General features: G+C 38.1%; 1 protein-coding gene across 8 annotated transcripts in view; it reads left to right on the top strand.

Moving 5' to 3' along the window:
* The window catches only part of KIAA1217 (KIAA1217 ortholog), a 346,927-nt gene that overhangs the window by 254,577 nt on the left and 64,491 nt on the right, over window positions 1-27,859 (top strand). For 7 of the 8 annotated variants that reach the window (XM_085318332.1, XM_085318335.1, XM_085318334.1 and 4 more), the window contains 2 exons: window positions 13,231-13,429; window positions 18,786-18,879. In XM_085318332.1, the coding sequence (XP_085174458.1) occupies window positions 13,231-13,429; window positions 18,786-18,879 (293 nt within the window). Of the gene's footprint in view, window positions 1-13,230; window positions 13,430-18,785; window positions 18,880-24,575; window positions 24,666-27,859 lie in introns of those variants that run through there. The other variant, XM_085318336.1, reaches the window with a different exon arrangement.

Here is a 27,859-nt window from a genome sequence, read left to right as displayed (position 1 = left end):
CACTCCCAGCCTCAAGCTATCTTCGGCTTAGCGATTTCCTGGTTATGGTTTCTGTCTATATAATAACCCTCAAGAGATGTCTCCTCCAGGTATTTGTTCAGTCTCCCTTTGAATCCATGTAAATTTTTTGCCTGTACAACAGTGCAAGTTAGCAAGTTTTTTTGTCATGCTCCTTGTGTTGGAAGTGACAGCAAACCTTGGATCCCTACCCACTGCCCCAGGTCAGCTCTGATTTTGTAGGCCTTTTGCATTTCCCCCAGATCGTCTCTTCTTCAGGCAGAAAAGTACTGCTGTATGCGCTTGTTCCTCTCTCCACCTCTGATTACCGTTGCTGCCCGTCTTTGAACGTTTTCCCATTCTGCTATACCCTTTTGCTGGGAGGAGAGGACCAGAGCTGACTCTCTCCATTAAGGAGCCCAATCTTAAAACCTCCTTCAGGACCTGTTCCATATACTGAAGTGTGGTGTCTGGGTCCTAGCAGAGGCCTGTCAGATGAAGATGTGCCATTTTATTTAAAAACCATAATTTCAGACCCTGCAAGGCAAATGCCATTCCCAACTTGGCCTCTTTCTCATATATTAAAGAAAAGAGTCTGGCTCATCCCCAGCATAAAGAGGCAAAATGCAGAAAAAGGATAATTAGGAAATAATGTGATATGAAGCATCTGAGAATTTTTAGATTTGAGACTAGAGCAAAAAAAGCAAGATTTGAGACTAGAGCAAAAGAAGGCTTTTCCCCCTTGTACTGCAGGAGGGGTCACAGCTACACCTATGCCATAGGTTTCCTGTGTTACTAGGGATCACTGTGTGAACCAAATGGGCAGAATATACTGCCATTGCTCCACTAGATTTTGTTTCCAAGTTTTTTCAGATACTATTAATGGCAAATATTTTGTTTTTAAAGATAATCTGAAACTGTTTCTCAGACTGTTGCATTTTAAACTGTTGTTCTTCTATGTATTTCTTTTACAATAATGTCTTTATCAGTTCTTTCTGTGCTAACACTGTTATTAGCMGTGTTTTGAAATTAAGAATAGTAACAGCATTAAAAGTGAACAGTAACACAACTAGAAATCATCCCCCGAGGTAATAAACCTAGATCAGGGTATACACTGGTACACAGTGTAAGGGCAGCTTAACACTGAAAATATTCCGTATAAGTTTCATTTTCTGGCTATAGATGCCAACTCTGCAAAATTTCTGTACTTCTTTAAATGAAYCCTTTTGCACAATCCAGAGTATAGTCCCATTTTACTGCTGAGGCTCTTTGCAGAAGTGTGATCCTGTCAAAATTGTTTTCATTCCCAGAGGTACAAGGGAGTGTTATTTTAAAAAAAAACAGGAAAATTTTTATAACTTAAATTGTAAAAGCGCCATGAAAATATTTCTATATTTCCCCCCTTCTTTGTTGCTTTTTGATCAACAGGTTGTTGATCTCTTCTTCCTTCTCTGTTGATTTTTTAATTTAATTTAAATACAAATTATGTTTTGTTTCCCAGCCAACATGTTTTCACTGAGGAAAATGGCTAATCTCTGTGATTTTTTATTAATTTTGCATTTATTATATCAATGTTGTAATTTTTAAAAAATTATATTTTCTTTTTAATAGATTCAAATTCCTCTCTCGGTTCACATTTTACTAAGTCCACATGAGTCAGTCTGTGTTTAAATTGTGGTCTGAATTAACATGGAGCCTGAGAAGGAATATTGGTAATGCTTTTCGCCTACCAAAGGATCATGTTTTGTCAGTTAAGACTAATCTAATATGATGGGGCTTACTGACATGCTAGACTATTTCATGCTATGTGGAGTTGACCCAAAACCATGTTCCTGTTCTGGGCCCATTTAAAATTTCCTCCTCATCTTTTGAAACTAAACTCTTCCTTGGCTAAGAAGTCCATCAGAAATTGGCACTTGTCTCATCAGTTTGCAGCCTGCGGACAAGGGAGGTAATGAAATAAATTAATTCAAGAGAAAAATAAATGTATTTTAAAATATCCATTTGAAAGGTGGATTTTTTTCCAGGTTGATAGCTACAGGGAAAAAATTATCTAGCAAAACTGTCAGAACAAAAATCAACTGCAGCCTGGACGGTGCTCAAAAGCTTTCTCTGAGCTTCGCTTGTGATTTGCCTAGCGGCAGCCGAGGCTGCAGAGCCGGCGGCCGGGTCGCTCAGCCCCCAGACCRCACTGCCGCTCGCGGGGTCTCCGCTCCGGGCGCTCCGCGGGGAGCCCAAGGCTCGCAGGTATTTGTGGTGAGTAGTCAGAAAGTGTGGGCCTGCTGCGTGATAAGGGCAGGTGCTGCGAGGCCGGGCTGGTTCCCGAGAGCCGGCCCGGCCCCGACGGCGCGCTGCCTTGGCCACGGCCATGGCCATCGCCTCCCTCGTCCCTGCGGCAGCAACGGTTGTGGGTGCTCCCCTAGGGCCGGGCTGCATATGCAGGGTTACATTAAGGAAGAATATGGTGTCAGGAGGGATTTCCATAAACGTGCAACAGTTCGGCGTTGCAAATTCACTGAGGAGGACAGAGAGTGCTGGGCTTTACCGGCACACTTAGGGGCTGCAGATACCTTCTTGCAGTGCTGGGGATCTTAAACAAGCAGGGAATATTTTAAATATTAATGTTAGTCCCCCCGCTCGCCCCAGCCAAGTTTCAAAAGGGACATATTTTATTTAGTTTGCTGCTACCTTCTGTGGAAATGCTTTTAATGATTATAACAAATAATCGTGTGTATATATATATAATATATAAGATATATTAATAATCATACCATCTTTTGTAGCATTTYTTACAGGTTTTTCTCACAGCTCTTTAAAAAGAGATCCAGGGTCATAGTTATCATTTTACACACAGGGAAACTTTTGCACAGAGAGAAGTGACTTAGGGGATAACTGTGAACCAAAAATAGAAATAATTCTATGTATGTACAGAAAGTGCTGTAAGACTTGTATAAAAAATATATATGTTAAGGGTAGACTTATATTGGTGGTAATTAATTGTTAATTTTCTTGTTAAAGCAAAAGGTAAACAATTATATCGACATATCCTAGTGCTGAGTTTTTCTGTTTCTTTTATGTCCCTACATGTTTTTGTGAGAGACAGCTATAGCGAAGGGTAAAATGTGGGTCTTCCCAGGCACTCATATTTATTGTTTACCTTCCACATTCTTCCTGCATTCTCCTATCAGAGAATGTCTTGTGTGTATCTGGAAAAAAAAAAAAATCCAGGAAGCAGGGTCTTATTTAGTACACACTGTCTCAACAGAAGCACATTCTGTCTGCCATTAAAAAGGCTAATAAGCAGTATTTGTTAGACTTTATGTCACGCTGGAGCTGAATTTCAGGCCTGTGCAACAAGCTGTATCAATGTAGGTCCAGTAAATCCTCTGCAGTGACACTGGAGTAAAGGGAAAGAAATGAGCTAAATAGTTATGCAAGTCTGGATCTGTCACTGTTTTATCTGTTAAACATTTTCTGAATGCAACCTTTATTTTACTTTAAATTATATTAATTATATAAAAGGATTCCAACTAAAAGTAGGACCTCACTATTTTGGATAAGAGGCATAGTAAAAAAATACCCCTATCACTGGACATTGCAACAAAAATAAACCTGGATGAAAGGTGATAATGATAAAAGGAGAGGTAAAGTAGGGTCCAAACTCATGAACTGAACGAACCTKTATCAGTGTGGCAGTGGTTTCTGTCTTTATGTCAAATTGCACATGGACAGAAGGTGAAAGGTGTTCTTCCTGCACTACCACCACTGCTGAGCACCTGCAGTTTGCACTTCCAGCATTTGATATCTGCTGGAAGAGGGATTTGGCTGCTGGAATAGCTTGTGTAGGCCAAACTGTCATTCCCTGTATCTTCCAGTAGAAAGGCAGGAGCCCAGATAGAGCTGTCTCATGGGTCATATCCGGTCCAGGAGCTATCGCTTGGACACATTTGATCGAAGCTTCATGTTAGGTTTGTTCATGCAAAGTTTTGGCCAAGCAGAGAAGCGTAGTGCCCAYCCCTCCACTCAGTGTGTTTAGGATGTGTGTTCTGCAGCCCACTGCTGCTCACAGCAGGTGCCTGAATGAGGACAGCTCTAGGTTTTACTCTTTGCTCTCAATACTGTTTATGAATGTAGGCAGTGATTTGAATACATAGTCATTTTATAGAACTGGGTCTTAATTCTTCTTTTTTTTTTCTCTCTCAAAGGGAAATATTATCTCTCTGCTATCATGTAAGATGGTCTCTTTTTTTCTCTCATTCTCTCTTTCCTTATCTCTCTCTCTCTCTCTCATATTTTTGGCTATAAAGTAGCCCAAATTAAACAGGATAAGAGGATAATCACTGCCACAGAGGCTTGTTGACAGTTTGCTGATTAGGGTATGCTCTCTTGGGATGTGGAAGCAATGTCTGAATCATCTCATGATGGGAACCCTCCTGGATAAATGTTTTAAATACTTAACAGTCTCATAAAAGATGGGCATTTTGTCTACCTTGTTACCTTTTATGATGAATAAACTGGCTGTGGGAGTGAGGGGAGAGCAGTGGATTTTGTTTACCTTGGCTTTGGCAAGACCTTTCACAGTCTCTCATAACATCRTTGTAGCCACACTGGGGAGATACAGTATGGATGGGGGGCCTACAGAGTGGGTGAAAACTGAATGGACCGTCAGATTCAAAGGTTAGTGGTTAATGGTTCAAAGTTTATCTGCCACATGGTTTTGGATGGTCTTTCTCCGGGATGGATTGTGGGGCCACYGCTTTTTAACGCTGAAAACCTGGCTGATGGAGTGGAACGTGCCGTCATCCAATTCGCAGTGACACCGACTCTGGGCAGCTTTTGATGTGCTGGAGGGTTGGCCTGCCATCCAGAGGGACCCCAGTGATTTCCTAGAGTAAATACAGATAACTTGGAAAATGCAACAAATCATATGTAGATAATGACCGAAGAGTATTAAAATGGCCAAATTCCACTCTTGATCACTTCACTTCCACATAGTTCAGTACCAAATCCAAGGGTTTATAAAAACTCACTCAAATCATATATGCATATGATGCAGGTAATTTATATTGGAAAGAAATAAAATTGGATAGGATCTCTCTTGTGTGTATTCAAAAGAAAGAACACATATTCCAGGAAATTTACCTGATATTTTCTTGTGTTTTTTATGATTGCTCCTTTAAAAGCCATGAACAAAAATGTCCCTATATAAATAATTGTTTACAGTGTCCATAAATGCTTAATATGCCTACATAGTCTTTGGCAGATAAATCCTCTGAAGTTGTACTACCCTAGTTATTAGCTTTGGCTGGGAGCTAGTGGGTCATGGCTTACTGGCTTCTCTACAAGTTTGGGCATTCATTTCTGGTGGRCAAGAGTAGCAGGGCTGCGAGAGCCCACATAGGCATGTCCTGCGCCTGTTCAAGTGTAGCACTCCGATTTTACAACTCTAACTTGTTTGGTGAGTGTGAATTAAAGCAAATGCTGCATTGCAGAGCCTACAAATCCTCTGAAAAATAGCTCTGGGACACATGAACTTTCCAGTTCATCTCACTGAGTTGTTCAGCTGTCATTTTTTTATGTTTTGTCATTAAGCATCATAGGCTTTTTCTGGTCTTCCAAGTTTACTAGCATAGCTTTGTCAGTTAGAGGAGTGAAAAAGTCATCTTGCTGGTCAGTCAAGCTATTCTGGCAAGAACAAGGGTATAGCTGCAATTACTGTCCAAAAGTCATCCTGCCAGAACATCATACTCCACTTGGGGAACTGGGTTAAACTAAACCGTTTTCCTCAAACTCGCTGGATGATAAAAGTAACTGTCATCACTTGATGGACTTGTGGACCTACATACATGGAAAAATAGTGTCTTTTGGCAATAGGCTCTTTCATAGGTTTTATCAGCAAGCAGATATGACAAATACCAGTCTTTCTCCAGGCAAAAGTAGTTGTTCATTGAATTTGTCTTTTTTGCTTTTCATCCTAAGTCAGCTAAAGTGTATCCATTTGTAGAAAGATGCTAGTATTTGAATGACATGGGGAATAGAATTATTTATTTTTTATAACACTTTGGTAAAACTATATGGAACTACTGATTTTTCCATGTCTTTTTTTCATTAGGTAACAAATCTATTGCAGAATTATAGTAACTCCCAGTAAATAGCAGACAAGGATGAAACAGCAGTATGGAGAAGTACTGGACTGAATTAAGCGGTTCCTGTTTTTATTAAAATAGTTACCAAATAACTTAATACCTTGAGCAAAACTCTTCAGGCTATTCTGGAAGAAAATTATATTAAATATGTAATTGTTTTTATTTCATGACACAGATCTGCTTGTTGATTTGCTTAGTCTTTGAAGACAGCTAAGAATATTTATAGACACTTTCTGAATGTGGAGGWCATTATCAGCAGGGAGTAGCTAATGGAAATTAGTACGAGAGCTTCAGGCTTTAAATACCACAAAGATCATGGCAATGATCTCAGACTAGTTGAAAATGTGTGTGGTGAAATAGGAGAGACAAGTCTTGAAAGTGTGGAAAGAACTGCGTATTGAGGAATTTCCTCCACATTGCAAGAGATGTTGCTGTAATAAGGTTATGTCTGCATAACTCTTGCAGGATATGGTGGTAAGGACACCAACTATCTTATCTCTGTTTATCTGATAATATGTGGGAAGAACAATATGGGCCACTGCCCTGCTTAACGATCTTACATATTACAGTTTTGTCAAATAAAAATCAAAGAAAAATGGAAAGATCTTGGCATATTAGTAAAAAAAAAAGTAATTGTAAGTGGGATTTTGAGGAAGAATTTTGCAGTCTTTATTGTGATCCCCTCTGGATCATCCCGAAGTATTTCAGCAAAAATAGCTATCATCAAGACTTTAGAAGTTATCATAAGACTTTAAGACTGATACAAGTCTGAACTAATGATTCAACATAAATATGAGGAACAAACAAGGATTCATTTTCTCATTTTTATTCTTTGACATTACTGCTAACTTCAGTGTGAGGGAAAGTTGAGGTAGAGCCAATGACTCAGTGGCAGCATGTGAGAAGATCAAGCTAAACCAGCATGTAAAGACAAAGACTGTCCATTATCTCAATTAGACAGGGTTAACTGATGGTTAGGTAAAGAGTAAAACAAATCTAATGACAATCTTACCAACTCATAACTCAACCGTATTTTATTTAATTTGCTTTACAAAATCTAACCCAGCTTGATTTTTGGTGGGTTACTTACTGCATTTCCGTATTTCATTACCTTTAAGCTGTATGGCTTTCTTTTCTAATTTTCCACTCCTCTGCTAAGCCCTGATCTATATTTTTGAGGTTATTATTCACCCATAAAGTATTGAAGCCTCCTGCATATATTTCTGTCTTTATTTTTGATTATATCTAACTTTGYATCTTTGATTTAAAAAAATCTCAAAGCTGCCTATACATCCAGTCTTTTAATGCTTTGGTCCAACTTGCTTTACTAATTATCTGAAATTTTCCAGTTGGACAYACAATTTACAAAGGACCAGAAGAGAAGAGCTGTGCCTTCGTCATGCCAGGGATTTCTGGTTCTGTGGAAAGGTTTCAATGCTGTAACATGTACTTAAGACCAATACAGATGTTGTTACTCATCAACTAATACTTGTCTCCAGAGGGGAGCCAGTGGAATAAGGCATTACTAAATGCCTTACTAAATTGCTAAATATCAGGAAGAATTTCAGTACAGAAATATGCAAGATTATCCAGTCTGCACAGTGATTTAGTGAATTTCTTGTGGTTTCACAGGAAGGAAACTCATAAACTCCAACTGAAGCTTGACTGTGCTTTCTTTCATAACAGTGARAAGTTACCTAACTCCTCTACCTCAGTTTTTTCTTTCTCACTATAAGAGTACTAGTGTTTTCCCATTTAAAATTCATAATGTGAGAGAGAAATAACTGATATTTTGTAAAGGTAATGGAAGATGACTTAATCATATTTGTTAACTCATTTGTGATTTATCAGATATTTAATTTCTTTTTATTACTGTTGTGTGATTCATGKTTTTTTTTTAAATAATCAGTTCGTAAGGATACTTCTTGTTCTTTAAACAAAAGTAGAATATAATTAAAGCTTTTCTAAGTGTCTCTGAACTGGCTTTCAGCTACCTGGGACTGGGATTAAGTGTCAGCGATATAACCACGATAACATGATGTTTAGTTAGGGTTACGTCAGTACTATGTATTAGTTGGAGGTGCTGAGAGACCTGAGCCGATACACGTACAAGGGGCGGTGTCACACTGCCTGCATGATATTAGCTCTTCCCATAAGGAGTAGACCTTCACCAGTTGTAACTAATGAGTCATGATCTTACTGGCATGGGTGCTGCGTGGGGCTGTTTTGGTTATGCAGTTCCTTKCTTTAAAGCCAGCATGGACCCTGTGAGTTTGGGCATATCTGTACAGTTCACCATGTAGACATGTCCTCAGCTGTCAGGTGGGTTTTACAGCCCTTGCTGCAACACTAGCAGCTATATCGGAGCTGAACACCTTCACTCAGGTCTACGTGGGCTGTAGTCACCACACAGGCAATCCTCAAAGCCGTCCTAGCTGAACTGAAGGTGCACAGTTAGGCTGGTGTGTGGCTACTCGGAGCAACCTCTAAACGTGGCTCTGATGGGTTCAGCTTGTGTTTGAGGCACTGGCTATGTAAATCAGTTTAATATTGCGTCTGTCGTTACAGTGTGCTGCTTTGCCTATAGGCCARCCCTGAGAGAAAAGACAAACTGTTTTGCAGTCCTTCTTAACTGAACCTTTGTAAAGGGAAGAGCAGAAAGTCTTTTGAAAGAGCTCTGTATGCAGGGAAGGAAAGGGCAATCATRTGGTATGTTCATATGATCATTAGAAGATCTAGATTTTATGCTTGTAAAACTTTCTTTGAATATGTCCCTTCACCTTTAGGGTGTTTGATTTCCCCTACTATAAAATATACTTTTCTGTTGACAGGAATTATGTGAACCAATTTGTAAAGAGGTTTGGGTTTCTGAGGTATGGCCTACACGCCAATGTTTTCTGTTATAGCTTGTGTTTAGTGATGTGGCCCGTTGCCCATACAGTGAAGATAGATCAGAAATTTCAGAAGTATTTCTGAAGCTRAAAGTTATACTAGTGTAAAGAAGGAGAAATCTTGACTTTACATTTGATCTTGTAGATATAGAAAAGCCCCAGGCTGGCAGTATGTAGGGCACCTAGAAGTGGTAGCCGCAGTGTTGTCTGACTCAGGCTTTCAGATGGATTGCATGGTGGTGTTTCCTCACTCACACTGATGTTAACTATCTTCCTGTATGTTACAGGCCAATTTGTTTTATGTTTTATAGAACTCAGCACAATCTTCATGTTTCAAGTAAATCCATAGTGACAGAAGAGTAAATGCAAGAGGAACCTTGGGATACATGCAACCATAAACATCCATTTTGTTTAGCTTGCTTTCCAACAGCTGTGCTGGCAAATATGCTTTTGCCCTACCAAATGCTGTACCAGAGTTAAATTCTATTTCTTCTTACTTTAATTATGCAGAAGGTTGATTTCTTAGCTAGCAGTAAGAGATACCTCTGAGTTCCCACTGCTTCCATGACATTGAKCATTTGGGTATTGCCACTGTTCTGAGTTTCAGCCTAAAAACATATGTAAGCAGCAGTAATGTCACTGACTTAAAATAATGGATTTTGAAGCCCTCTTATCCTGTCACACTGAAACAGGATTTCTAAGAATGAGCAGTTAGTTCTGTCAACTAGAAAATGCCCTAAAGCATTGCTATATCATGATACAGATCAGAAAACTCTATAGGAAAGGCAGTAGTTTTTTTTWAAATAGTATATGATTTAAGGGAAGAAAAAGAAATTTATTATTCCTTTGAAAATATGTTTTAATCTTACAGTAAGACTGTGGCCAAAACATTTCTCTGATTTGTATATAAAATCTCTCTATTTTAAGACATTATCATTCTGGATAACATGCACATTTAGTCTGAAAATCAAAGAGCAAAGACAAATATAATTTAGTTTTGGATCAATAGTTTTGTGGAAGTATTTGGGGACTGGCAGGGTCAAGCCTATTCTGGAATAATTCAGATCTGTGAATGGGGAAGGTTTTTCAACCCTACCATTTCTTCTGTGATAATGGTTTCAGCAGCTTGATATTCAGAATGTTTTCAGTGGCCTGGAACTCAAAAACAGCATTTTGTGCATTATGTGATTACTTTTAAACTAAGCAGAAAAAATACACACACACACACTTGAAAACTGATGTGAAATATTTTTAGCCAAAAAATAGATCTTTGCCATTTACTTCAGGAAAGTTTCCAGTAGCAAAATATAGAAGATTCCTTATGTTCTTCCTAAGTTGAAAGCTATCATAAAAAGTGAATAAATGGACATCTTTTAACACTGAATTAAGTATAATCATTTAAAATGTGTACTTAAATATTTTCTGAAGTATAGCTGAAATCTATAGAATGTTTAACTGTATAGAATTTTTGGGCACTAACAAGCCATTTATATCTAGAAGAGCATAAAGAAATAAATGGTATCTCAAATTAAAATAATAGTTTAATAGCTCGTGAAATATTGGCATCAAAAATAATTTTTTCAGAAACATTCTCCTCAACCTCTGAAATAAACCTGGTGACTTCAGTCTGAAAAAAATTTTTCAGCCAAAGGAAAATGCAGGTTTACAGTAGGATTCATAAGGAATCTGACTGCAATCATAATGAGAGAAAAACTATCAGCTCTTGACAATACTAGGAAAAGTGATGTCAACAGTTTCACTTTATAAAAGCAGCCTAATATTGAATAATAATTAGGTAATGTTGAGCAGTCCGCTTAGTAGTCATAAAGATTAACATCATCTTCCTCCCCTAGGTACAGGCTCAATTATCTACCCTTTTATTATAGGAACATCTGCTTAAGTATGTGTTCATTTCTCTGTAGCAATTACAGACAATATAGTGACAAAAATACTAAAGACAAAGGGAAAAGAGAGCTCATCCTAGATTAAAATGTCTTCAGTTCTTTTTGCTTTATTTCATTGTATTCTAGTAGCTTAGCTTTTCCCATTGCTTTTGCTCAATGTTTACATCTCATTTCTCAGGTCTAAAACCTACCCATCCCATTGCTGATGACTTTGGAGTGAGAAGCATTGAGTCAGCTTCTAAGTCTTGTGACTTGCTGCTTGCTGACAGATGGTGGTCATAGCACCGAAGAACTCGTGTTCTCAGCCCTCCTGGTTGTATTGGCTATAGAAGAACACTATATGGTGTACCTGCACTGCAGTTATTGTKGTGAATTCAGTTTGTGTGAAGTACTCTGCCTAGTTCTAGCTGGAGCGTGTTGGTTGTTGGTGGGCACAAAGGCCTGGCARCACAGAACTCTGCTTGGGCTCCACAGCTTGTCTGAAGATTTAGTGAAGACTTCAATAGTTAGCTTATTCTGAATGCTGTGCTTCTGCCATTAAGTCTCTATCAGCGTCCAAACTGACTGATGTAAAACCATTCTGCCTGCATCAGTGTAAGCTACAGTGAATTCAGTATAAGAGTTTCCATAATCACCAGTTTTTGAACAGCTCTGATATTATGTTCCTCCTCCAAATACCTTCCAATGGCTAGATAGCTTTTAAGCAATTTACAAAATATTTAGCTGTAAATATCAGTTAGCTGGTTACAGCCTTCCATGCATTTTTTTTCCTTTTCTGCATTTTTTCCTTCTGTTTCATWTTGTGACAGACATTTTAGTGTCTTCTGACACTGAAGACCTGGCTTGTGGGCTGAAAGGAGCTAAATTGTGTCTGTCATTATCACTCAAACTGAGSCTCCAACCACAGCAGAAGCTATACCTGCTCTATCTTTTGCAGAAAGCAAGTGAGTAGAGGTGTTCCTAGCACAGTGCAGTGCTGTATAAAGATACCTGAGCTATTTCAGAAAGAGAACAGTGCACTCTAGACTATCAATGGTTAGTCGTGTCAGTCATGTGCTATGGATATGACCTAGGCTCAGTTGGACTTACTTATTTTGCTAATAGGAAAATTAGCATCTGCTTGTTCAGGCCCTACTGAGCCTTCCCACCAGCACATGAGTGATCCTCATGAGGAGATCTTTAGGTGGTCTGTAGAAGCCAGAGCTATTCAATCCAGTCAGGTTCATATGACTTCTGCTGGCCACTGAAGTGGTGTGGATCACACTTCTCAGTTTCTCAAGTCCTTGGAGGGCTATATAGCTTGCTATAGTACAGGGCTGGGCTGTAGCAAAGCTAGTGAGTTGCCCTGGAGCATGCAAGAAGGTCCAGCRTAGTACAGGCATCCATTGGCAACGTAGGAGTCAATGTAGCCCTGAAAGGGCAAACAAAGCCATGGTGGAAGAGGGCACCTCGCTGCATCCATAGTGTGTATTGTCCATGTTTTTCCATTATCCAGGATCTCACAGTCTCTCATCCCTGGAAAATAGAATTAGCTATATCAGAATGATCTTTTTTTTCTTTAATGTAGAAGAGTGTTCATATTTTGCAGTTCATCATCTAGGATTACTAATGTTTCTCCCTGAGTGCTAGGGATGATTATTAACACTGCTCTGAAGCTGAAGGGATCTAAAATTGTTCTCCCTTGTGTGCGAGATCTCTCTTTAACTCCTGCTAGGAGTTTCACSTAGGGCTTTATACAATATACTGCCAGCAAATTGAATTGTGAATACAAAATCATGTGTGCTAAAATTGAAAGCTGTTCTTTTATGTTTTGTTGGGTAAGCAAGAGACTAAAATGCAAAATTTATATTTAAGCTGATATTTATATTTATATTTATTTATATTTAGCTGATATAAAAGATGATTTTTTTCCTCAATAGCTTTAGAAAAACACCTCATGATTTACCAGCACATTCCACTATAGACCAAACTTTGTCTGAGGTTTTCCATTAGCCTTCTTAAGATAAACTTTTGATTTATCTAACTGAAGAACAGTAAAAATAGGCTGCTCAGCAAAGTGCAGTACTGGAATAAGCATATTTATTAAAGTACAACTGTATCAACATTTTGTGCTAAATTTTGTATATTCTAATGTTTTGAAAAAGGGAAATTTTGTATGGCTTATAGTAAGGAGTGTGAGCTCASTTTTTTTTACTCACTGTGGGCTCAGTCTGTGTTTCACAGGGACCTTGGAGCCCAGATCAGTTCTGGGCACTTAAAAATAYGTAATTTGCTATTGTATTTTTCTTGTAGGTGTTTTATATCTTCAGTATGGAGATGAAACAAAGCAGCTGAGGATGCCAAATGAAATCACAAGCACCGACACAATTCGTGCCCTTTTTGTAAGTGCCTTCCCCCAGCAGCTGACAATGAAAATGCTGGAATCACCTAGCGTGGCTATTTACATCAAGGACGAGAGCAGAAACATATACTACGAATTGTGTGATGTGAGGTAAGTAAGCATGGAATTATAGCTGTTGGGTTGGGGGGGATCGTGGTGTATTAATGGAATAAAAGSAATGGGGTCGATAAGTATCTAATAGATACTTATCTTGATTCATAAAGTCATATTCAGTGGTATCTGAATAATATGGGAGGTTTGGTTTGACATTGCCTAAAGCTGAAGGTGCTTCATCTGTTGCACAAGTCGTAGATGAGCTGTGTGCCTTGTTCAGATATTCATATAATACATGCAAGTACATGTATTTAGCATTCTATTGAATTTTAACTGAGATGTAAATACTTAAAATACTAAACACAAAATAAACACGTACAGAAAAAAAATCGTCTTTTTCTCTACTGGCAGAGCAAAGTCGTATGAATGAGCTGAAGCTACAGATGAGTGTTCTCGTAACAGTGCCAGTTATCCACCATGTAACACTGCCAGCAATCTTATACAGACCTGGGATTGCTGACCACTGTTGCACAGCTTCCACCACCTTCCTAATTTATGTCAGGATGCAGCAACTGATTGCRGTGACTTTCCTTCATTAATTCAGAGCTTGGTCAACAAATGATCTGGCTAACATCTGGGTGCATCTCTRTCCTTTGTTTTGTGGGATTGCACTGCTTAATTAACTATGTTGCTTCAGTCCTGAAGCCTTTGTTCTTAAAGTAGAAGGATCAGGTTCTCAGGGCTCCAGAAAGAACCAAATCATGCAGCACCTCGGGCAGACCTCAGACATGTTATGCTCTGTAAAACTGAGCAGGCAAATATGGGAAGCTTTTGTGCTCTCCTTTACATAAAAAAGTTACATGATAAAAGGAGTGGACAGAGTAGTGTAAGAAGATGAAGGAGAAAAAAGAAAAGATGTTTCCTCTCAGCCAGTCAACCACTTCTGCRTGGAAATGATGTGAACAGAAATGTACTGTCCATTGCTGCCCATTTTCTTGTAGAGATCTCTTTGTTTGGTGCTTCTTGTCACACTGTGGTTGAAGGGAAGAACAAATTGAAACTATCTCAGTCTTCCCACTTCAAGYTCCCCTATCCTTCTTCTTCTTGGTCTTTTGGTCAACACTGCACCACCCTTTCTTTCTTCGGTTCTGCTTTCCTCACACTGTCTATCCAGTGTCTTCTCWTCAGCTAAAATCTTGGATTTGGTTTCTGTTTTGTTATTTTCCTTTCTTTACAGGCTCCCACTCTGCTCCCTGGCCACTGTAATTTCTACATAAAGCCCATCTGATTTTTTGCATCACCATTCATCATGTGCCTRCATTCAATTTTTTTATAGATCAAACAGACAATTCACTAGATCAAATCAAATGATTAAATAAAGATAGGGGTTATTACTTTGTTGCTGAGTCCCTTATTGCCAACCATCGTCTGGCCTATGAGCATTCTCTCTCTCTTGTTATCCCTCAGTTTTTCCTCAGTTTTCACACAGCTAGTTTATGCCTTCATCTTCTCCCTGCGATCAAGAATGTAGGTGTTGATTATCTTTATACTACACCACCAACTACCTTTTTTTCCCCTTGTTTCCATTGCAGATATCACTCTGCCAGCCTCAGGCCTGACTCGTTCCCAACATCTACTTTCTCTGCTCCTATAACTGTGTTATACACAATTTCTAGAGGAAATCACAAGACCCAGTTAACAATTTCTATAACCAAATTCCTTCCTTCAGTTCTGCCACCCTCCTAGCTAACAAAACCTCAGCAACTGCAGATTAATGGAGTCCAAAGCCTGCAGTACCATCTGTGTTTTCATCACCTTTGACTAATTTCCACAGCCCTTTCCCTATTTCTCTGTTTCTTATTCTTCATAAGATCTTGCCAGTGTCTCCACTGAAAATAGATGAAAAGAAGTACTATTTCTCATCCCTTACTTGTCGTCTCTTCCCTTGTATTTCCATCTACAGATGTTTTGGTCAAATCTTTTAAGCTCACCACCTCCTCTTGAGGCTCTCATGTTCCTTTTTGCCTCCCATCCTCTGCTTTTTCTTTTCATTAACTTACTGCTCTATTTTTTCCTGTTCTTACATTGCAAACATGTTTTTGTGCCTCCCAGCAAAACTCCCTTCACAAAACTTAAATTTCCAGCTTCCACCCAATCACCTTCCTCTCTTGCACTGTACAATCATTCCAACAGTCATCTGGAGTATTACTCTTCTAACTCTGTCCTAGACCCATTTCCAACCTGTCTGTTGCTCCCTATCGTTCCATTGCAACTGCCAAAGTCACCAAATGGCCTACTTTTGTGACTATTACGTCATTATTCTCTCATCTGTCACATACTTTTAATATTTTCTTCCTGGAATCTTGATCTCCATTTAGTTCAATGGCTATTCTTTCGTGATTTTTTTTGTTTTGTTTGTTTCTCTCTTCTTTCCAGTATCATATGAAGGATTTTCTTCTCAAACAATCATTTTCTATTGTGTTTTTTTTCAGAGTTCTGTTCTCATTCCCTTTCTCTGTCTATACCTATGTATTCCACATCTTACTGCTAAGCATTAGTTGAATTATAGTATCTACCGGAGTGACTTTCCCTTTTATTTTTCTATCCCTCCTGTTTGACCCCTGAAATCTGATGTGATTCATCCTTTAAAATTGTCTGATAAGCAGATATATGAGTACGTGTGAGATAGTCTGTCGCAGTTCTCGATGTCTACYCTGTTAACGTCTGTAGCTGGAAGACATGAATACTACCTGTTCTGTTCAAGGAAAAATCTTGATGTTCTCTTCTAATATAGTCTTACGGACCACTAGGTTTSAGCTTAGCTTGTATTCTCCCTCATTAGGCCATCACACTCCCTCCCCACTCCCTCTTTTTTTAAAAAATAAAGAAAGAAAAGCACTATCTTGCTAATTAAGCCCATAACCTGGTTTTTATCCTCAGCCTGTTTTAGGACTCTGCATCTAGAGTAGATTTTAGATTTTTTCTCATCCCTCTGATGTAACCTTTCCTTTCCCACCATGTAGCTAAACCACTCAGCTAATTCATCAGCATTTTAATAACAACTGCACTGCTGCAACATTCTTTTCTCTGCACTTGACACAGGTGATCTTGTTTACTCTTACCCATCCAATGAGGCAACAAAAATCATTCTCCTTGTTTGACAAGCAGAGGTGTATTTTTTTTATCATTTGTCCTCTAGCTGTATCTTCTCTGTCTCATTAAATATAAAGTACTTGTATTCACTATGAGGGCTCCTCCAAGCCCMCTTCAGCCCTACTTTTCTTTTCTTGTTCGACACCAAGTGCCATCTGCTTCCACTTAGCTCATAATGCCAACCTTCATTGTACATGTCTTTAATTTGCAAACAAGTGCCTTCCTGCTCTCTCCCAGGCAGCCCTCTAACACACTTGGAAGGAGTCCTCCATAAACATCTGCAAAGCTGCTGCGTTGCAGTCCCACTCTCCTGCTCCTACTGTTGCTCTGCCAACTGCAAAGGTGGCAGTGGTGCCAGTATCTACTTATTGCTCCTCAGGCTAGGCAGAGGATGGTCGTCTTGTTTCTTTTTGTTCTCTTATCTTTCTGCTGTTGTCTYTTGTGTCTTGTATTCATCTTCTAAGCTGGTGAAGGGATTGTGTTCTTGGGATGTTTATCCAGCACACAGATGAGGGAAGCCTTTGAACAGGCCAAGGGCATCTGGGAGCAACATTAATGCAAATAATAATAATAATAATGAAAGCACAGTAATATATACCTGTTATCAGTAATGTTTATCTTAGAATAGCAACATGAGGTGAAACAGAATTCACTTTGGAGATCAAATGCCTAGTATTTTGCTGCTTTGCCTTACAGCAATGTTTTACTTTAAAGTGTCATGTTTCTACAAGAAATATTTATGGAGAATGCTTTTAAAACAAACTCCAGCTAGTTGAGGTGCCATCTCAGAGCCATCAATGAAAAGGGAGAAAGGCAGCAATGATATTTAAATGAACATTTCTTRAGATAAAAATGGAAGAGTTTGGTTTGTATCAGAAAGAATACATTTCCAAGTTGGAGGCATAAAATTGTAACTGAGACTCTCAGTGCAGGTCTCAAGGCAGAAGTGTCACGTTTGTGAGATGGAAAAGAGTTTATGTTACCATAAATAATGAATGAGCTTGAACTTTGCCACAAGGTAGCTACTTTCCTATGCATCCTACTAGTAAACACTCATAAATACTAAACTTCTTGTCAGCCCTGCAGTTCTTAAACCGAAGACACTGATCYGTCTCTTAAGCTAGTTGGTTTCTTTAATAACTACTTGATATCCACAACAGCAGCACAAGTCCTGACTAGCTACCTATTCAAAGCAATCACTGATTGTAATATGACATTGTAAGAAAGAAATTAGACCTGCCTAAGAATCCTTTCCTTCATTTTTAAATGATAATCCCAGTGATTAAGATCAGTTCACTGAGCTTGTAGCTGCACCTGGAGGAAAGGAATTCAGTCACATGYGTGAATTCTCTAGCGATCACCAGTGTGAAATGAAAGGAATCGCAGTTTTGAAAGGATGCGAGTGAGCTTAAATTGAAGGCTTTGTTACTGATTACATTTGAGCAAGGAATCAGCAGGACTCGGTGCATATTTCTAAGCCATAAAATTATTGCAAGGTAGGTTTAGAAACAAAGTAGAAAACTTCTGTCATCTAACTCTTGCATAAATGTAATAGTTCTGAAGTGGACTAATAAAGGACAAATATTTTTGTCTCAGTTTAGCAGAAAAAGATCTCCTAATGCTCTTCATCCAAACCATTTCTGTAGTAGCTTTCATTGAAATTGTTATCTACTTTTTGTTGTTATAATTCCTATTTTTCTTAAACAAAGAACACCTTTATGTAGATAAAGTTTAGTGAATGGATTTGTTTGCTGCTGAATTTTTAGCCTTTATAGATTTTTGGGGGGAGTGAAGGGAGGTATGAACAAACTGTTAATTAGAATTACCTCAAGCATACTTGCAGTTAAAAAAGACTGTTTTTTTCTTTTGATATTCCTGCTTCTTAGAATAGCAAAAATTCATGTGGGTTGGGTACACAATAAAACATGTAAATATTAACTAAGTGCTTTTGAGTGCCTGGTAAATGTTGAAGCTGTATTGTCTTCAAAGTATTTTCACTCTGTGGCAGGATCTTGAAAGAAATTTTAGCACTATCTAATTCTTAAGGGTGTGGAGTTGCAGTGAAGCTGTAATACTTCCCATGGGAAAGAGAATCAAAGTAGGCTTTTGTTTTTGTGTGTGTGTCCAAGTTAGGGCACTCAGATTTTTCTTATAGGTCAAYTGCAGCCCTATTATATTCATCTGTTACCTGAAAATTTAGGGCAGCAAAGTAAATAAAAGCACCTTCATCTGTTATCTTTGCTGATTCCTTTGATTCCAGGAATATTCAAGACCGATCTTTCCTTAAAGTTTACAACAAAGATCCTGCGCATGCATTTAATCACGCTTCCAGAGCTGTAAATGGAGACATAAGGGTAAGTACTAGTTACATTTTTACTCCTCTTTCCTCCAGTTCTGAAGTTAAATGTTTAGGTTCATATCTGTAATGTAAACACACTAGTTCATAAAGTCTGGGGTATATATGCAACACATATACAGTAGAGGAATTGATAATGCTCACTGTAATCTGTTTATTAACTGTTTTGTTTTTTCCAAATACTTGCCCTGAGCATTAACTCTTATATTCTTGTTTACTAACATTAAAGCATGTGAATCAAAGCCTAATCCTTAATTACTTATTTAAGGACACAGGCTGTGTTAAGAGATTATACAGCTTCTTATTTCATGTTTCTAAATCCTTTTCAACRGGGCAGGGGGAAGTACAGCATGATGTTATTTCACTCTAGCAACAGTGCAGAATGGACCGCAGCTTGCAGTAGCTGAGCAGCTGCAGCTAGCTGGAAGTCCATTGAAACACTTCGTAAATGGCCATTTCAGGCAAGAAATACTGATAAACACCTCTCACAGTGTAAATRGTTTTATCTTTTTCTAAAATTTTCTACCTGTATCAAACACACAAATACATTAGTCTTTGCTCAAGTGGGTGTTTTGTACTGAAACTATAGCGAAGGCTTTTGACAGGTGTTCCCTTTGTCATTGTCACTCTTCTATCTTTGGTGGGGCTATAATCCCAGGGAAGCAGGGGGTGCAGCCTGATTTTAGGCAGGCAGGAAAAGTGGCTGTGCGGCACCTCTCCYGGTACGGTGGGCTGTGGTGGTGATGAGGTTGCGCAGCCTCTCTGCTGCCCACCCATCCCAAGAGGCTCCCCGCAGACGGTATAGTTGGTCTAACCTGGCGGAGCCGGAAAGGAATGCTGCTCTGTGGTTTTTTTGTGCGCGCTCCAAGGCTGATTCAACYATGCTGAGAGAGCCTGTGAAGTGATTTGCTTAAGTCTGCATTTGCTTTTTGGTCCCATTATCAATTCTGTGCATGTCACGCTGCTTTATTACTAATATTTCATGTAAGTACTTCTGCCATTTCAACAGTTTAGGGCATCATTATTTTAGTACAATTGCAGTGGCTTATTTACAGGCACTATTCTCAACCATCTCTCGTTTAGGTACTTCAGTTATAAAATGATCCTTTTGATAGGTCAGAAATCAAATTACTTATGCACACTACTGCACACTCAACAAGAGAGGGCAAATAGAAGTGCTTCAAAAGGCTGATGCGAGTGTTTTTACTGTCTTTCTTTAAGGTCCTGAAATTCTTCAATTCTAGCTACATTCCTGTAGCAGTTACTAAGTGTATCTCCTTTCAATTATATTCAAAGGCTTGACATGCTACCATTGCACATTGTGATATTAACTCCCACAATAATGTTACTTTGGCTTTATAAAGTTAGACCTGGGCTGTTCTTGTTCCATGTGCAGTGGATGCTGACTCTACCTACTGTGGCTCTAACTGTGTGCTCTGGACATCCTTTTAGGTAGAGTTAGCTAATGTGCCCCTGTGCTCAGAAGTAAAGATTTCTTCATTGGCCGTGTTCCGGGTATTTGCTAACTAATGAAGTTGTTTTGAACATAGGTGTTGCTTCTATGTAAAAGCTGTAATGATTTGTCTTACTTGTGTTAAAATGCTGTGTTGTACAAGGGATCTGCTGACTTACACTTCCTGATTATGGCTGAATTGTCTTCATTTGGCCAGAACTCAACCATTAGGGTACCAAGGTGACATCCCCYGCAGAAGTGGCAGTGTCACGGGAAAATGTTGAACTTTGCTTCACTRAAGTACCAAAAAAGACCATTTCCAAATTTCTGCACATCCAACAAAACAGTTATTTTCTCACTTGGTCCATCCTGCTTTGGTAAATTTTAGTCTTTCTAGCCTGGGAGGTGATGTCAGACCAGAATATTCATGTAGGCACTATGGAGAAACATGCTGAAAGTCTTGCCTTTAATCTTTCAAAAATTCTGCACTTAAAAGTTATGAAACAAGTGATTTCTTGTGTACCAGAAATAATTCAAACTGTTTTTCTAAGGATCTCTGTCTTCTGATTGGGTTTTATAGTAATGCTGAGATCATAACTGAGGTTGAGTAAAAAAAATCCAAAAAAATAGAGGGCTGTAGTAAAATTCTGACCCTCTGGAGTTTAAAAAGCCTGAGCACACACTACAACTCTTCCTGAATTCAGCAGATGTGCTACAGGATATTCTAGCAAATCTCCAATGTTGACAAAATTTATAGGAAGGTGAGATATTAGTGATCTTTAGTTAAACTGGCGTTGGACTAGGTGATCAAGTATTCTGTGAAATCTGGTTGAAATTGGCCTATAGATTCACAACTCACTAGGTTGGAGAAGAGACCCACCTGTGGGTAGTGTAATTACCTATGACTCTTTCCTCAGGAAAACAGATGAAAAAGAGTATAAAAGAATAAAATGAGAACTATWAACTTAGATACTAGTATTGCATGGTACCAAAAGACGGGACTGTGCGAAACACTTTGCTTCCCATCCTTCCTTTCTTATGTGTGCATCTTTGTTTGGGTAAACTGATTTTCTTCCATTTCACATGATGCTATTATTGAGCGCTAAGTTCACTACAATATAGTAACTGTTGTAACCGCTGTGCACAGCACCAGGATAAACTGTTTCAAAAAACCTACAGATAAGCAGCTTATTGTCAGATCAATTTAAAGAATGGTATTTAGTATATCAAGACTTAGCAGTTGTAAGTACATTTTTGCATGGTGATATTGAATGTTGTATCAGCTGCCATGTGTGAGTTAAACTCTTTTCGAGGTTTGGCGTTTACAGATTTTTCTACTATTTGCCTTCTTGTCCCTTTGGAAGTTTTATCCCTGGGTTTGATGTTGTTCAGGCTTCTATTCATGTGATTTATAATCGTTTCCATGTAACAGACCCAAAATAATCTCAAAAAATAATGTTAGCTGCCAGCTTGGACACCTGTTTTAACTGCTAAACAGATGTGAGACCTGTATAAGAATTGGCAGTAACACTTGAAGTATTAAGTATTATCCATATGGGCAAGAAGACTCAGAATGTGTGAGAGGAATGTGGGATCTGTGCATTCAGATGTCCTGTCTAACTGCTCTGCTTTCATGTCCCCYAAGTATGATTCTTTGCCTTCTTTCAGTTTCATGCTTTCTCTGAATGGATTGTGAGCATGAAAAAGCTTTTTCTTGGGGTGTAAATAAGTTCTAAAGAAAAGTTTCTCTTGAAACACTTCTGAGTGCCTTCTTTGCTTACTGATACTGTCCCTTGGCCGCTTATGTCTTGAAGCACATGGTTTGCTTGACAAGTGTGCCATTTTGAAGGCTGTCCAAGCAAGAGGTAGCCGCATAGTGCTGTCTCACTAAATATTTAAGTTTGTGTTTTTCCTTTTTTATTATTCCTTTCCCAAAATGGACACTGAAAATCTGTAGCAGATGTTTTCTTTGGAAAAATGTATCTTCATATTGCTGTATTTTTTTTTCCTTACTCCTTTGCTGGAGTCTATAGTGTCTTAAATGGAGTCCTAGCTCTTTCTGACTCTCTGTGCTATGAWACTTTCTTTTAACATCCAACGTAATGTTGTCTCATGCCCAAAAGTTGAAGTTTAGGGATCTTTTTATTTTATCAGACACGTTTTGAATTCCAGCCTAAATGGATGTATACCACTCTCCTAGTCTTCTTACCAGCTGAATTAACATTTTGTGATTTGCATAAATTCAAAGAGGAAAAGACTTAGTAAAGCTAAGCGCAAGGTCAAGGTTGCTGCTTTTCTCACATCAAGGGGTGTTGTATGGATACAGTGTATAGGTGACATGAAAGAACAGACTGCAGGTTTTTGTGTATTGTTGAATTCATTGAAATGCTTTGGATGTGGCACATCCCTCTTCCATCTCTGTTGCTGCGAACCCATGGTGCTTTGATAATGACTTGAAGCTTTGGGAAGCAGCAGTGTTTCCCCTGCTCTCTGTGCATAGTGCGTCTTCTGTCCTAATTCTGTGCATCTCTTTTTGGAGTATCTAAGAGGGGAAGAAGAGCTAAATTACAATCAGGCCCTTCTGTCACTGCAACTTGTCTACATTTCTGGTGGCATACTTGGATACTAATAATGTTGGTTTATTTTGGGCTTCATCTGTCTGCCAGTTTGAGCATCAGGAGGAAATTTTTACTTCATAACAAACTAGTGGCTGTTTTACTTAACAATCTTTCTCTTACAACTTCCTGTCAGAAAGTCTGAGAGTTAAACTTTGTTGTAAAATGTTATAGACCCACCATGTTTTTCCTGAATTGCCTAACTTGAACAAGACCTTATCAGGTCATTGCTTTATCCCATACCTCAGCTGGATGGGTGAGGCCGGATTATTCAAAGAATGCTTGTTGTGGCTGTTGTTGTATTGAGTACACTTTGAGGTATTTCTTTCTAGAGTCTGCTTCTCCAAGAAAGTGCAATTAGTGCAATTACAGCAAGTTCAGTCGAGCTGAGTCATGTAGGTGGGAACACCTGGAAACTCCACTTTTCTGGGAGTTTAATGGCAAAAAGATGATGATGTTGCAGGTACTGATGGGCAGTTTGGGCTGCCAAAAAGACAAGGGATCTATTGCCTCAAATGAGTTGTTCAGCAAAAGAATACAGATATTTGCTGAGTAAATTTGTGCCTTGACTAGACTTTACTACTGAAATTGTGTAACAGTGGCTATTCATTTTTCTCCTGGAAGTGCCTGGGTGCGAAGATGTGAACATTTCAGCTCTGCGATACATTATGTATTGATGCAATTTGTGAACTTAAAACAAACAAACAAAAACAAAAACCTACCAAAATTCCTCAGACAACCTCCTGAGAACTTACAGCATAGAAGGAGCCTGAAATTTAGTGCTGGTTTACAGGACTGATATAGAGCTAATAAATGTAGGCTCATCATTCTATGGTCTTAAGATACATGTAAATACACATTCAACTTCTTTGAGATGCTCAACCATATTTCATTGGATTGTTTGTGATCTTAATATCAATAAATGTGAAAGGAAAACCGCAAATGCTGTCAAAATTACATTTGTTCCTTGCATACTATGGCTAAAAAGAAACCACACACAGAAAGCCTGGAACTTAATGGAGGTATTTGGAGCAAAAGTATTCATTGCAAAAGAACTCAAATTATAAAGTGAGTGAATGCATTTTAGTACTAGGATGCCTATAGGACAGTATGTATAAAAGTTGCCATGTGTGCACTTTACTGAGCTCCTTACTATAAAACATCTTTTTTCCCCTTTGGAGAAGGGGGAGAAAAAAAAGAAAAAAGAAAAGAAAAGCAAGCAAACACTAATATGTCTATTATCTGATAGAGACCTTCCAAAGGATACAAATCTCATCTTTCCTGCTGTTTTGCTGTCTGCTTTTTTAATGCTCTTTTTGTCATTGAGAGGTTATGACAACATGAGCCATATTGTATTTATAAACATCACGTGTTTCCTTGATATGACTTGCAGTGTCTGCCAAACAGAACACATGGAAGAAACATTTCTCATTAGCTCAGCATTGGTTTTGGTTATACTGATTTCCGGGACAGGAAAAATGCCTTCCTTACTCAGATATAACTTTCATACAGTAGAAGGCAAGCCTCTGAGTATCCACGAAACTGCTTGAACAGAGACGCTGCAGCTCTTCTAGCCCGCATATTTTATCTGAGGGGAAAAAGGAAAAAGTGGTTTATTTGAAAGAGAAAATGTAATGGCCTGTATTGCTGAAACTAATTCAGTACTAAAGTACCTGCCAAAGTCTCCTAGAAAAGGAACTCACCACAAGATGTAAGGTAAGATGATGTTTGTAAATAATGAAAGATAAGTAATTTTTTTTTTCTTTCTTTCTTTCTTTCTTTTTAAACCAAATGTTATTTTCAGATTGACAGGGAATTTAAATCAGAAATCTGGACGCTGTTTCTTCTTCCTTAAGCCTCATAAGAAAATAAATTTGTAATTACTCTTTAAATTACAAAACTCTGTTTTTTGGTTTAGTATCTAGTTTCAGACCTACCTATTAAATATAAACAGTTATTTTCCAACTTACCATTTTGTTTAAATCTCAGTAAGATTTAAACAAAATATAGAAGCTCTGACGTTTCAGATTTTTTTTTAATTGATTTTACCACTTTGCTTTAAATGGATTGTCAGTAGTTGCCAATTATTTATGCAACTGCAGAGAAGCAGACACTGAGAAGTAGCTGCATCAAATCAGACTGTGATGAGAGCTTGTAAATGTACCTGTTCTTTCATTCATATGTCCTTTGATATGCAATACTTAATGCTGTATAAAATCTAAGTTATTAAGAAAAGATAAAATTTTACAGAAAAGTTCTTTTTTTTTATTATTCTAGCTGTGCATAAAACACTATAAATTTCAAATATTATCTGGCAAAAAGTCAGTCTGTATAAAGATACAGATCTTGCATTATATTTGGGTGGATACTGCACTATGGCTTTTTTTAATAGGCTAGTTATGCTTTGGTGGATTATATTTATTTCAGGCAAATATCACTTGTAAAGTATATAACCTTAGAGATCCTTTTATTATACCAGTATTTGAAAATTGTAAAAGAATGTGTCTTTTAAAATACTGCAGATGGATTTTAAATTTGCATAGAACTTGCTGTTGAAAGAAAATATCATGTTCTTGATATTAAAATGCTCAAGAAACCTTGCCGCACCCACACAATAATCTTCTAGTTAGACTAAGAGTGTCATATAGCAGATATCACAAACAGTTACCTGGAAACTCCCCATGAGTTTTGTGTGTGGAAACAGATCATGCAACCATAAAACATTTTTTTTAATGGAATTTTTAGAGGGAGAGTTCTTTGTTTCCCACTAATAGGCTGTACTCAAGCTAGCTTGGCTTTCATGTTGAGGTCTGCTTAGTGCTTGSCCTGGAGCTAATGAAGTTTCTCAATAACACCATATGATCTGTGTTGTGTGAAGGTCTCTTCAGCCCATCGTTGAATTGGAAGTCACATCTCTCACAGAAGTCTGAGGTTCTTGGGCAAAACTTTCACTGCCTTTACTGGGAACGTTTCCTGAATAAAAACATAAGGATTAGATTTGAGTCCACTTTTATTGTCTGCTGTTTTCTGGTTTCAGTCTTCCTCCACCTCTTTTTTACAGAATATTTCCTTGTTCCAATTCTTTAGATGTTTTACTCTTTTTATCATTACCCTTGCTTTTAGTAGAACAATTTGCAATAATTTGGCTGTTCACTTAAAATGCTTTAAGTACTTGGCAGAGTCAGATGTTGCCAGAGCTCCCTAAACACATTGACAGATAATAAAAATATTCATGGCTGTGACCTTCCTTTTCAGGAGCCAATCTTCCTTTGTGAACCAGGTAGCTTGTCTGAATTTCTGGAGTCCCATACATTCTGCTTTAGTTCTAAAGTCCAACCAAGTTTTACGACTTCCGGTTAGCTTTCTAGATCAACTTTTACTGGAAAAGGGATTAAAAATGACTTACTGTGAGGTACTGTGATTCTTAATATCCATGCAAATTTAAAAGCAATGTTTCTTCTTAAAACCTTCCACTCACTAATTAGTCAGGACCTTAGCTTTCCCCCAAAATTTTTCACAAATCCAAAATATAATACTTCAGAGAATTTGAGTCATGACCATGCCTTCCACTTGGTCTTTACTTCAGTATACAATTAACTATCTGCCTCTAGATAAGCCTGATGAATGCTAGAGAGAATTAATTCTGTCACCATCTTCCTTTTGCCAAGGAAGAGAAGTAAACCAGCCCCTGGTATCTAGGAGAAGACAACCACATAGCTGAGTAAGCTGGTTATTCTCCATGTTGGATTGCACTTCTAACATGGACTTTAGAAAACTAATCAGACTTCTGAAAAAGTTAGCAGTAAAAATAGATTTCCACAACTATTCCTTCTGCAGAGAGTGCTGAATACAAAACTCAGCATAGAAATTTATTTTTTCTGATTTGCTGTGTTCTTACAGTGGGAGAAACAACTGGTTACAGGTATACACATGCTTCTTAAGTCTCTTAAGTATCAGCTTTATTTTATAATATTTTGTGTTATTTACATCCTAACATATTTTCTATGTCTGTAATAGAAGTTGTGTTTTGACTCAGTTGTTTGGTAATGCCAGATGAGACTCAAGGTTATATTTTCCTTTATTTTTTTTTAACTATATCAACTTGTTCAATTTTATTTGGCTTCAGCACAGTGGGAAGAGCTACAAATGTGGAACAAAAATAAAAGCTGAGTCGTTAGTACAGAAAGTCAGAAAGCCATACATTTATTCTGATTTATGAGTTCAGTTACTGAGAGTGTTTCCTTTTTTAAAGAGCAGAAATCTGATATACAGCATATTTAAACCAAATAAAAATGCTGATCTGTACTAGAAATGTACATGTTTGAAACTATTCCCTTTTTTGGAAAAAAAAGAGATGACCTTACCAGTTCAGTGGTGCCCTGAGGAAGTGCTGAAATTGAGACTGGTCTGAAGGGTTTGGCTCCCTGCTCTGGTGGTGGCTGTCTGTTATGTGCATGATGTGCTTGAGCTCTTGAAGASGAATGGGGGGCCGAGAGAGGAAAGGCCTACTGCACCTATGTGAATTAGGCAACTCCTGTTTATTTTCAAAAAAAWTCTACCTAAAATGCAGCTGTAAAGAAGTAAAACAAGCAAGCAGTTTAAATCCAGCTTTAACTATGAGGGGTTAGAAAGCAAAAAAAAAAAAAATCAATTAGTTTTTATGTGTTCAGTCCAAAGAGTCTAATAGCTTATGGGCTGGGTGGGCCATGCTACACTGATGAGATAAATGTGGATATTGGCAAACYGGTGATGTAATTATGTAAATCCAACCACTCTATAATTGAAATGTGTAATGTTTCAGTGTTTTTATATTTTTGTCGTTTGTGATAACACCCTGAAAAATCTTGGCTGAAATGCAAGAGGTTTCTTAGCGTACCCACCAAGCTACTCTGTCTGGAAAGTACGCTAAG

This window comes from Rhea americana, unplaced genomic scaffold, assembly GCF_003343005.1.
Source record: "Rhea americana isolate MKP2758 unplaced genomic scaffold, rheAme1 scaffold_53, whole genome shotgun sequence".
Classification (NCBI taxonomy): Eukaryota; Metazoa; Chordata; class Aves; order Rheiformes; family Rheidae; genus Rhea; species Rhea americana.
The sequence above is the reverse complement of the archived record's forward strand: the minus strand, read 5'-3'. Positions and strand labels throughout refer to the sequence as shown.